At 35.9% G+C, this 13,286-nt stretch overlaps 1 protein-coding gene across 3 annotated transcripts in view; it reads left to right on the forward strand.

Moving 5' to 3' along the window:
- The window catches only part of CCDC126 (coiled-coil domain containing 126), a 48,570-nt gene extending 36,426 nt beyond the window's left edge, over nt 1–12,144 (forward strand). For all 3 annotated transcript variants that reach the window (XM_023732332.1, XM_023732334.1, XM_023732333.1), the window contains one exon: nt 10,349–12,144. In XM_023732332.1, the coding sequence (XP_023588100.1) occupies nt 10,349–10,533 (185 nt within the window). In that variant the 3' untranslated portion in view covers nt 10,534–12,144. The remainder of the gene's footprint in view (nt 1–10,348) is intronic.
- The last annotated feature ends 1,142 nt before the right edge of the window (nt 12,145–13,286 follow it).

Raw genomic sequence — 13,286 nt, forward strand, 5'->3', positions numbered from 1 at the left:
TGGCAACTGGTTATATACCAGTGCAGCTAAACATTTAAAAAAAAAAAAAAAAAAGACTCCAGAATTATTTTAAGAGAGTTGAAGGACAATTTGAATGTTAATATTTAGATGCTGTTCTGAAAATTAAGTTAGAAAATAGTTGCTCTTCCACTCAAATCTACCAAAACTTACCTTAGGAAGACAGCTGAGATTAAAATTTATTTAAATAAATTTTTCAAATGTGTAAACTGTTATATAAATAATGAACGAAAACAGCGTTGTAAACATTTTCGGAAAACAAATTATTAGAGAATCTTTTATAGTAGAAGAAAACCAGTTTAAAAAATCCTCTAAACCAGGGGCTTTTACTCCTGGGAAGATGGAGATTCATCTAGCCATCTTTTCCCTATTCCTTTTCTTCCTGTCTTTTCCCTATTCCTCCTGTCTAAGTGCAATTGAAAGTCCTGGACATTGTATATAAAACAAAAATAAGACTCTGGAAGGTGGAGAAAAGAAGGCAGACTGGCTAGGGACCTTGAGACTCAAGGAATGGCACAGTGGTACATTTTCTGGGTTTTCTTTTTGCCTCATATATCCCAGATTTGGAGCTGAAAAAGCCAGCAACTCAGAAATGTCAATGGGAACAAAGTTCCAGCAAAAGTCTGCTTTCTCTAGCCAAGAAGGCACAGCCTCATAAGAGAGACAACTTTTAAACAGTAACTGCTCTACTCCAGCCAAACAGCATGGAAAAAAATTGTGGCCACACCACCACCCACACAATCAGAGGCCAAGAGCACCCAACATTCCTGCCAGAGTGGTGATAGAGAAAGTAGGAGCCTGTACTTTGATCCCTACTAGCCAGTAATGAGAACAATCCCTTACCCACAGTATCAGTGAAGACCATCTGGCAAACCAGGACTTACACACTGAAATGGTAGTAATGAGGCACTCCTGCCCCACCCCTCTTAGGTGATGTTAGAAGAGGCCTTGTGGAGAGTAAGGACTTTCACCACTGCTAAGAGGTTACCCACTCCATGGTGTCAGTGGAGACCACATGGGGACCTGGAACTCCTACCTCTGTCCAACAGTAATGAGGAGCCCATTCCCGCCTTTGGGTGTCCATGGAGGCTGAGTGGGGAATTTGGACTTTTATCTTCACGACAGTAACTCCCTTCCCCTGCCAGAGTGATGTCAGAGAAAAGCACCCAAAACAGGAGGTTTAAGATCCAGAATCTGATAAAGTTGTATAAAAAAGTCCAGTTTTCAAACAAATCACCTGTCATAGCAAGAACCAGGAGGATCTCAAACTGAATGAAAAAAAAAAAGTGACAGATGTTAGAATTATCTGACAAAGTTTTTAAAGCAGCCACAGTAATAGTGCGTCAGTGAACAATTTCAAACTTACTTGAAGCAAATGAAAAACAAATTTTCAGCAAAGAAATGCAAAGTCTCATCGAAGCAATAGAATACGTAAAGAAGAACTAAACGGAAATGTTTAAACTGAAAAAATACAATAATTGAAATTAAAAGCTCAGTGAATTGGGTCAACAAGAGAATGCAGGAGACGGAAGAAAGAATCATGAACTGGAAGATAAAACAATGTAATTACTCAATCTTGACAACTGTGAGAAAAGAGACAAAAAAAAAAAAAAAAAAAAAAAGCCTCAGGGACCTCTGGGACTGTAACAAAAGCTCTGCATTTGTGCCTTCAGTTTTGGAAGGAGAAGAGAATGATGGCAGAGCTGGAAAAGTACTTGCAGAAATAATGGCTGCAAACTTCTCAAATTTGGCAAGAGACATAGACCTCTGATTCAAGCAGCTGAGTGAACCCTAAGCAGGATAAACTCAAAGAAATTAATGCCAATATATATCATAATTAAAACTTCTGAAAACTAAAGATAAAAGAATCTTGAAAGCAGCCAGAGAAAAATGACACCTTACTTATAGGGGAAGAACAATTCAAGCAACAGCAGATTTTTCATCAGAAACCATGGAGACCGGAAGTGCTGAAAGAAAATAACTGCCAACCCAGAATTCTATACCCAGTGAAAAATATCCTTCAGGAATAAGGGTAAATCAAGACATTCTCAGATGAAGGAAAACGAAAAGAATTTGTCACCAGCATACCTGCTCTAAAAGATGGCTAAAGGAAATTCTCTAAACAAAGAATATTGGAACTCAGGAAGGAATGAAAACATGGTAAACAAAAGTAAGGGTAAATTCAATAGGTTTTTATTTTCCTGTAGCGTTTTCTAAACTGTTTTATAGTGAAGCAAAAATTATAACATTGTCTAGTGTGGTTCTGAATGTTGGTAGGGGAAATATTTAAGGCAGTTATAAATGGCATGGGGTAAAGCATGGTCAAGGGAGGCAAGGTTTCTGTACTTCACTCAAACTGATGAAATGATGAACTCAGTAGACTGTGACAAATTAAGTGAAAAAACAGAACAAATAGAAAACAAAAAGTAAAAGGGCAGACTTAAGTCCTAATATGTAAGAATTACTTTAAATATAGATGATATAAATATACCAATTAAAAGAAATTCGTGGACTGGATTAAAAAAAACATGACCCAATTATGTGCTGTCTACAGGAACTTCACTTCAAATAAAGATATAGGCTGGCTGAAAGTTAAAGGATGGGAAAAGATATATCATGCAAACATTAATCCAAGAAAAGCAGGAGTGGTTCCATTAACATTAGATAAAGTAGATTTCAGAGCAAAGAAAACTACCAGAGTCAGAGAAGGGCATTCTATAATCATAAAAGGGTCCTTCCAGCCAGAAGAAATAGCAGTCCTAGATGTAGACAACAGAGCTGACAAAATATGTGAAGCAAAAACTGGTAGAACTGAAAGGAGAAATAGACAAATTCACATTTATGGTTGTGGACTTCACCTCCCTTTCAGCAACGGATAGAACTATTAGACAGAAATCAGCAGGATTTAGAAGATCTGAAGAACACAAACAACAGGATCTAATTTACACATAGAGAGCTCTCCACCTAACAACAACAGAATACACATGTTTTTCAAGGTCCTGAAACAGTCACCAAGATATATACATCCTGGGCTATTAAAAAAAACCTTAACAAATTTAAAAGAATTAACATAATACAAAATGTGTTATTCAACCACAAAGGAATCAAACGGGAAATCAATAACAGATAAGAGAAAAATCTCCAAATACATGAAACTAAACAGCACACTTCCAAATAATTTATGGGTCAAAGAGGAAGTCTCAAGGGAAATAAAAAAATACATTCAACTGAGTGAAATTGACAATAACAACCTATCAAAAATTGTGGGACACAGCCAAAGGAGTGCTGAGAGGGAAATCTAGAGCACCAAATCATATGTTAGAGTAAGAGGAAAGTCTCAAACTCATAATCTAAGCTCCCTGTCAAGAACCTAGGAAAAGAAGATCAAAATAAATCCAAAGCAAGCAGAAGGAAGGAAATGATGAAGAGATGTCAGTGAAACAGAAAACAAAATCAATGAAGCATAGAGCTTGTCCTTTAAAGGGTCAAAAACAATTGACCAACCTCAACAATACTGACAATGAAAAAAAAAATACAAATTACCAATATCGGGAATAAAAAAGTGGGTATCACTGCAGACCCTGCAGACAGGTAAAAGATACTATGAACATTTCTACATGTATAAATTTAATAACTTAGATGAAATGGCCACTTCCTCAAAAAACACAAACTACCACAACTCACCTAATATGAAAGATAATTTGAATAGCCCTATGTTTATTAGGGAAACTGAATTCATAATTTAAAAACTCTGCCAAAAATCCCCAGGCCCCCATGGTTTCGCTGGAGAATTCTGTAAGAATTTTAAAGAAGAATTAACATCAGTTCCACACAGTCTCTTCCAGAAAATAGAAGAGAAGAAAACACTTCTGAGTTCATTTTATGAAGTTAGTATTACCCTGATTCTAAAACCAGACAAAGACAGTACAAGAAATAAAAACTACAGGACAGAAGAGGCCCGGATAAGTAAAGCATTACTGAAGAAGAACAGAGTGGGAGGCCTCATACCACCTGATTTTAGAACTATTATACTACCATGGTAGTCAAAACAGCCTGGTACTGGTACAACAACAGATACATAGACCAATGGAACAGAATTGAGAATCCAGATGTAAATTCATCCACCTATGAGCAGCTGATATTTGACAAAGGCCCAGAGTCTGTTAATTGGGGAAAAGACGGTCTCTTTAACAAATGGTGCTGGCATAGCTGGATATCCATCTGCAAAAAAATGAAACAAGAACTATATCTCACACCATGTACAAAAACTAACTCAAAATGGATCAAAGACCTAAATATAAAACCGAAAACGATAAAGATCATGGAAGAAGAAATAGGGACAACACTAGCAGCCCTAATATATGGCATAAACAGAATACAAACCATAAATAACAATGTACAAACACCAGAAGAGAAACTAGATAACCGGGAGCTCCTAAAAATCAAACACGCTCGTCAAAAGACTTCACCAAAAGAGTAAAAAGATAACCTACAGACTGGGAAGAAATTTTTGGTCACAACAAATCCGATCAGGGTCTAATCTCTAAAATCTACAAGATACTGCAAAACTTCAACAACAAAAGACAACCTGATTTAAAAATGGGCAAAGGATATAAACAGGCACTTCACCAAAGAAGACATTCAGGTGGCTAATCGACACAAGAGGAAATGCCCATGATCATTAGCCATTAGAGAAGTGCAAATCAAAATTCTAATGAGATACCATCTCACCCCAACAAGGCTAGCATTAATCCAAAAAACACAAAATAATAAATGTTGGAGAGGTTGCGGAGTGACTGGAACACTTATACACTGTAGGTGGGAATGTAAAATGGTACAGCCACTTTGGAAATCGACTTGGTGCTTCCTTAAAAAGCTAGAAATAGAAGTACCATATGATCCATCAATCCCACTCCTTGGAATATATCCTAGAGAAATAAGAGCCATCACATGAATAGAGGTAGGCACACCCGTGTTCATTGCAGCACTGTTCACAATAGCAAAAAGATGGAAACAATCTACGTGCCCATCAATGGACAAATGAATAAATAAATTATGATATATTCATACAATGGAATACTATGCAATGATAAAGAACAACGATGAATCTGGGAAACATAATATGGAGGAATCTGGAATGCATTATGCTGAGTGAATTTAGTAAGTTTCAAAAGGACAAATATTGTATAAGACCACTATTATAAAAACTCAAGAAAAGGTTTAAACACAGAAGAAAACATTCTTTGATGGTTACGAGGGTGGGTAAGCGAGGGAGAGGGTTATTCACTAACTAGATAGTAGACAAGAATTATCTTAGGTGAAGGGAAGGGCAGCACACGCTACAGGGGAAGTCAGCACAAGTGGACTAAAGGAAAAGCTAAGAAGTTTCCTGAATACAACCTAACCCTTCAAGGGACAGAATAGCAGGGGCGGAAGTCTGGGGACCATGGTTTCAGGGGACATCTAGGTCAACTGGCATAACAAAGTTCATTAAGAAAATGTTCTGCATCCTACTTCCGTGAGTGGCGTCTGGGGTCTTAAAAGCGAGCAGCCATCTAAGATGCATCAATTGGTCCCAACCCACCTGGAGCAAAGGAGAATGAAGGACACGAAAGACACAAGGAAAATATTAGCCCAAGAGACAGAAAGGGCCACATAAACCAGAGACTCCATCAGCCTGAGACCAGAAGAACTAGATGGTGGCCGGCTACCACCAATGACTGCCCTGACAGGGAACACAACAGAGTCCCTGACAGAGCAGGTGAAAAGTGGGGTGGAGAACTCAAATTCTAGTAAAAAGATCAGACTTAATGGTTTGACTGAGACTGAAGGGACCCCGGAAGACATGGCCCCCGGACCCTCTGTTAGTCCAACACTAAAACCATTCCCAAGGCCAACTCTTCAGACAAAGATTAGACTGGACTGTGGGGCATAAAATGATACACGTGAAGAGAGTGCTTCTTAGCTCAAGTAAATACATGAGACTATATGGGCAGCTCCTGTCCAGAGGCAAGATGAGAAGGCAGAGAGGGTCAGGAGCTGGTTGAATGGACAAGGAAATCCGGGGTGGAAAGGAGGAGTGTGTTGTCACAGTATAGGGAGAGCAGCTAGGGTCACATAACAATGTGTGTATAAACTTTTGTATGAGAAACTAACTTGAATTGTAAACTTTCACTTAAAGCACAATTAAAAAAAAACAAAACACTACAGGACATATCCCTCATGAATATAGCTGAAACATCCTTAACAAAATATTAGCAAATACATTTCAGTAACATAAACAATCATTCACCAAGATCAGGTGCATTTATTCCAGCAATGGAAGGCTGATTCAGTATTTGAAAATCAATCAGTGTAATCCACCATATTAACAGGCTAATGGGAGGGAAGTGGGTATTTATATAAAAGGGCAACATAGGGATCCTTGTGATGAAAACAGTCTGCATCTTGACTGTATCAATGTCAGTATTCTGGTTGCAATATTGTATATAGTTTTGCAAGATTACCATTTGGGGAAACTGGATAAAGGGTACAGGCATTTCTGTATGATTTCTTACAGCTACATGTAAATCTACAAGTATCTGAAAAAGTTTATTTACAAGACACACAACTCTAAACCAAACTTGTAAAATGAGCCTTTCTTGTATTCTAGATGTGTTGAAGGGAAGCAGATCTCAGAATTCAAATTAGAAGTGATTTTGATGTGATTATTTAAAAAGTAGCTTGATTATGATTAATATTATTTAATAAAATCCATTATCTAGTATTTCTGCTTTCACTTAAGAAAATTTAAGTTTATGTTTCTAGGCATTCAATTTGTATTTAAAGTTTGATGAGAACATACTTTGATTCACTCATGAGGTGTAAACAATGTGCCTTGTAGTCTTAAGTAGCGAAGTGATAAAATATTTGTTGAATGACATAATTTATTCAGCACTCAACAGGAGAAGGTAGCTGTATTAAAAATGTAAAAAAATTAAACAATGTACACTAGTCATAGAACTGAGGTTTTTGAAAGCAGTTTTATCTATCTAACAATGTTCTCTGCTATGATATTTAAATTAGTGTGTTTTTTTTTTAAAGAAGCATTCTTGTTTTTTTGCTAGCATGGTAATAAAATTTTACACTGGGTAATTCTCTTTGATAATCAAGAAATGACTTCTAAGCTTTCTTCTTTGTATCATTAAAATGGTGTTTAGTGGTATAAAATATCCATTTGAATTTGAAAAAATATTAATAAGGAAAAGTTTTTGACTTGTACAGTGTATATTAAACACTGCTGTGTTTTTGTCATTTTCCGTTTTACTATTTTATCCCTTTTTTGTTAAGATACATGTTTATATCTGCCTCTCTACACAAAGAAGTTAAGGCAGCTCACATTAAGAGTACAAATAATAAAATAATATTTAGATGTAAATAAAAGACAAATCAAGACAGAGAAGTATAAGTATGGGGTCCACGAGGACAAATACACCTGCTGTTTGTGCCAGTCCTGTACCTGTTTGCCCTCAGATTTAATACTTACCCTTTCCCTGTTCTATTTTGCATCTTAAGGGAAGTAATCCTAGTAGGCTGCATTTCCCAAGTTCCCAAATCAGCTGGCTTCTGCCTGGGTCCAGCAAATGGGAGGCACTGGCTGAGTTTGGGATGAAGGAAGAAGGGAAATGCCAGGGTATTTCCTCCTTCTTTCTCTGCTTAAGGTGATGTGTTTGGCAGTGTCCTAGTTGCTTTTGTAGCACCAGCTTCTGTCCTGATTCTGTTTTTCTGCCAGGTGACCCTAGACTTGGGTTCTGGTAATATCACTGCTTTCTCCCTCTGTTTGATAGGCATAGAGAGGGTAGTGGCTTCCTGCGGTGCCTCACAGTTCCCTGATTATACTTAGTATAGTTAGAATCTTTTTGTAACAATATCTTTAGTATCTTATTAGCATTATATCGTTTTGATTTTTGTGTACTGTGAATTAATCTGGCTAGGTGATAAAAGTCTTGTTTTGATAGTATTTATGTTCTTGCATGCCTTTGTAATAACCTCCCCTGCCCTTTTTCTTCTTTAAACTATTTTATTTCTTCTAGAATAGAGAAAGTTAAAGCAGAAATAGGGCAGTTTTAAATGGTTTTATTTCCTAAATCTGGTGCTTCACATCAGTCTCAACAATGATACCCCTTACCAAACACATGAATTAGAAATTCAGCAAATGTTTTTATCAAAAGTTTGTAGAGTGTCTAGTATGTGCTATAGCACTAAGCTAGGTGAGTGGACGCTAAAAGGTTGGATATGATACCATCTCCACTTCCAAACTGCTTTTAGGAGTTCTAAAGAGAGGCCCATGTGGGGAAGGAGTTCCTGTTGCTGGCATGGTCAGTTACAGGGCTTTATGGGGAAGTATTATGGACTCCCATATAATATAAACATATAATTTCCATAAATACATAGTCCTATGAAATGTAAACAGAATTGTGAATCTAGGGAAAGAGGGCATTTTGGTGTATTTGAGAGACCTCAAGTTCAGGAAACCAGAGTTCTTATTCTGGTCTTTCCACTAACCGTTTTGTGTCATAGAGCAAGGTAGTTATCTCTTTTGTAATACTTTATTAACCCCAGAGATTTTAGGAAATTTGAAAGGAGCCCTGTATTTAATGTTGACCTAGAACATTGTTAAAGTAAAATTATCATACAGTTGATTTTCATTAAACCCAACTTTAATAGCCAACTCTAATCAGTGATTAGACTGTACCTTTATAATTCATTTCACACAAAAGCTTGGTGTCACATCTGAGGGGATAGCTGTATTTCAGGTTAACATGCTAGCAAGCCCCTTTGTCAATTTTCTCCAGCCCTCTCTGGCCTAGGTTGCTTCTGCTTCAAATATTGTGAAGGAGATGATTGTCAAGGCAAAAACAGAGATCTAGTATTTGTCTTTTAGGCTTGCTGAAGGATTTTAAAATACATATAACTTTCTCCTATTTACCAAGTAGTACTATTACAACTCTGGATTGAAAGATCTTAATTAAAAAAAGTCTCTCCTCTCCAGTCATTTATTTTGAAAATTATCAACTCTATAGGAAAACAAAAGTATATGGTAAACATCATATATCCAGATGCCAAAAGTTACACTGCCTGGAAAGTCTAATTTTTTCATGACTAGACTTCTCCAAACACAGTTTTTCCCTCACTTTATATTACACTCATATTTTTTGTTCTATGTTTTGATAAGCCCTTTCTGATCACCCTCTACCACCACAACTACCCTCACCCCTACTCCTTTCTGATGTTAAGTAACAGAAAAAACCAGAATCATCAGTAAATTTTTTTGAGTTGGTGTTTAGATGAATTTTCCCCTGGAGATCCCAGATTAGGGCTTAGGCTGCATTTTGTTCCAAGATCAACAAAAAATACTACTAGCTACCACTTACTGAATACCTAGTAGGTGCTAGGTGCCTTTGGGAAACCTGAAAAAAGAAGATTCAAAGGAGGAAGAGATTCATAATTTCATTCTTGACAGGTAAGTTCACTGGAAACCCCTTAACCTCCCAAACATACTAAAAACCAAAAACTAAACCTGTTAACTTCGAGTTGATTCAGACTCATAGCGACCCTACAGGACAGAGTAGAACTACCCCATAGGGTTTCCAAGGCCGTAACCTTTACGGAAGCAGACTGCCACATCTTTTTCCCCCAGAGCGGCTGGTGAGTTCAAACCGACCTTTCGGTTGGCAGCCGAGCATATAACCACTGTACCACCGGGGCTCCTTCCAAAGATGCTAGAAGATATGATTTTCCCGCATCTTTCTCTGGAAGAAATCTGTGTCAGAAGTACTACTAGGGCGCGTCCTGCACTAACCAATTTCCTGGCACTTGCCCTGGACCTGAGGTTCCTCCCACACTTCATCTGTGGAGGTCCCAGTTTTCTTGTTTCTGCGTTTCATTGAATTTCTTTCTTAGCCTGGCTCACATCTTACCTGCTTAGTCCATAGTTTTCTTTTGCTTAAGAAACTCAAGGTAAATGGATTCCTTACAGAGGGACTAACATTTTGAACCAAACTTGAAATCTTTTATTTTGTGCTAGAAAAATGAGATTTTCCCAATATTTACAACTCTAAAATTCTTTTAGGAAGCTCTCAATGTGATGCAATTGATTAAAATAATTAAGCTTTACCTATTTGTGATGTGAGTGCATTCTTTCTAGTATATTTTCTCTCAAATGATCCAATAATTGCCCGCCAAAATTACTTAGAAAAATAATACTAATTATTTTTCCTTAAACTATTAAAAAAAACAACAAACTGCTCTGTCAGTGTCTAATATGGTTTACTCTGTTTTTTTCCCTTAGCGGATCTGAAAAGAACAATTGCTGTCCTTTTGGATGACATTTTACAACGCTTGGTGAAGCTGGAGAACAAAGTCAACTACATTGTTGTGAATGGCTCAGCAGCCAACACTACCAATGGTACTAGTGGGAATTTGGTGCCAGTAACCACAAATAAAAGGATAAATGCATCAGGGACCATTAGATAGCAGTTGAAGATCACCTTGTGCTGGTACATCCACCATGGATTATATCCGATGGCAGAAAAGCTTTTTAATTGCTGGTTAGAAGACAGAGTAATAATTTACAATAAAAGCTCTATGCATTTTCAAGGAGTATGCTGGATTCATGGAACTCTAATTCTGTATATAAAATTTTAAAAGTTATTAGTTTGCTTTCAGGCAAGCCTGTTCAATGCTGTATTATATCTTTAAAGGGAATTTGGTAACATGGTTGATGTAGTAAGCAGGTAGGTTGTCTTTGTATAAATCTTTTGTGTTTCAGATCAAACTGAAACAAAAAACACTGAAAGACATGGATTCATTTCTATATTTATTTAAAATAAAACTTGTTTTTCAGACAAGTGGGGAATACTGTCATTGAATCATTCTGTCGTTTGTTCTCGATAGATGCAACTAATGTAGACTAATGCTATCAGAAAAATGTGCTTACTTCCACTACTATATTTTGTTACTCAGATTATGAGCAAAGAAGTATAATGTTGAAAATAACGTTTTGAAATCGCGACCCAAAGAGTGTCTTCATTTGCACTATCTTTTCAGAATAACAAGGTTAATTATTGTATATTTTTAAAAATTACATTTGTAGGAGTATAATCTTGAAATGGGTAGCTACCACTGTCCATAACCTATTCTAAAACCAGGGCAATTAAATAACATTAAAATAATAATCTCTAATCTCATAGTTAATATATTCTTACATATACCCTAAGGAATAAAAGATTTTTATGATGAGATTAAAAATAAGTATTAAGTCCTGATTTTTCACATACATGAATTTTAATTTAAAAGTTTAACTCTTTGAGTGTCTGTGCTATCAGGGAAGCACATTATCTTCATATTTGCATTATTTTTGCTTTTATTATGTTGGAGGGAGGTAAACTGAGATATTTGAGAGACTGGAACGTGAGAACTTTAGCTAGTTGTATATAATAAAGGTATTTGTGCTGCATTAAATCGCTTGGAAAATGTTAACATTATATAATATCCCATTTTATGAAATTTTGTATTTATATAGCAGATACCTTAGATATTCATTTTATATAATGACCACTTAAGAATAATTAAAAACATTTGAAATATAATTTAAATTATGAAGATAGACTATGTTTTCAGGAAAACAGCTATTGTATATAGCACAAGAGAATCCTAATCTTGAGTAATTCTAATATAAAGCAAAGTATACTTTTATTTAAATTTCTCTTGTAGCAAATATAATTACCATAATGGTGCCCTATATTTCATGGTATTTATTCTCTATAATAACTGCTTATGTGCAGCTAGCTTTTAGATTTAGACTATATTGAATTTAGTTTTAGATATGTATTGTTCATTATTAAAATATACTACTACATGTAGTAGCAATAATTATAATATTTTATTAAAATAAATATGAGAAAATACTGTTTTATTAAAAGGTAGTTTTCCAGATTCTTTCCTCTACATTCTACCGTTATGTGAAGAAATTAAGTATATACTCTTGCCAAGTGAAATTTGGAATAATTGTTCAGTCTCTGTTATTAGTTGTGGACATCTTTGTTTTTTGTTTTCAGGGATAAAATAAAACATTATTTGTACTTACAAAGTGTCATCATAAGCTTTTTTCTTTAAAGGTGGTTGTTTATTTAACAAATGGTAAATGATTAAAAGGAATCTTAGATACTTTGAGATTTTGTTCTGTCAACTCCAGATAATTTTTAACAAATTTTATTTTTTAGAGCAGTTGCAGGTTTACAGAAAAATTGTACAGAAAGTAGAGTTTCCGTATGCCGCTTCCACCTACACATTGTTTCTCCTGTTAACATCTTGCATTCAGATAACTTTTTCAAAAGAGAAAAGTTGAAGGTTACCCAGAAGTGCATCATTTGATGCCGAGGCCAGGATAGGTGAGTCTGAGTCTAGGGATAGATGGGAACAAGTATGGGGATTATGATTAGAGGTGGTTCCGAGGTTTGTACCCTTTGGTTAAAGTTTAGTGTTGAGTTTTAAAAGTCAAGCCTTAGAATTTATATCTTCAGATAATCTTAGTTACTTGGGACATTAGCACAGAGGCATCCCTAAAGGTACTAAACACTTTCAAATTTCTATCAGAATATCTTTTGGTGTACTTTAAGTGCTACACTGATTGAAAAGTAATTTAAACATTATTTCAGGGAGTTAATGATAACTTGGGTCTCAGTCTTCAAGAAGCACTTATGACCCTGACTCTGGAGTGAGACAGGCCATAGAGGCTCCAAGTCTGCATTTTTAGGGACAGACTGTATTATTCCTTCTTTTGAACTTATAGAATCTGTTTCATCTTATCTAATTATATCTCAGAAGCCTACAGTGTGAAAATTACATGTTAGCAGCTTGCATAGGAACCTCTGACTTGCAGATTTGGTTTAATTGCAAACAATGTTCTATTTTTAATCAAACACTTTTAAGCTAAAGAACTATCAATATGCTTACATTATTTTCGCTTTTTTAAGAAAAGTGTCTGCCTGAAAAGGGGGCATGATATAATGAAACAGACCAAAAAAATGAGTTGATTGAAGTCAGCCCTGGATGATTCTTAAAAACTTTAATTTGGTGGGATGGTAAAAGCAAGCTTGAGAACTAGAGAGAAGGAATATGGGAATGAATACAGAGAAGCAAAATGGAAGGATGGGATCTGCAATATTTCTACCAAGGGATAACTGCTGTGACATTTTGGTATATGAATGTGAAGCTGATCTCCTCTG

Source organism: Trichechus manatus, unplaced genomic scaffold, assembly GCF_000243295.1.
Source record: "Trichechus manatus latirostris isolate Lorelei unplaced genomic scaffold, TriManLat1.0 scaffold00050, whole genome shotgun sequence".
NCBI classification, from domain to species: Eukaryota; Metazoa; Chordata; class Mammalia; order Sirenia; family Trichechidae; genus Trichechus; species Trichechus manatus.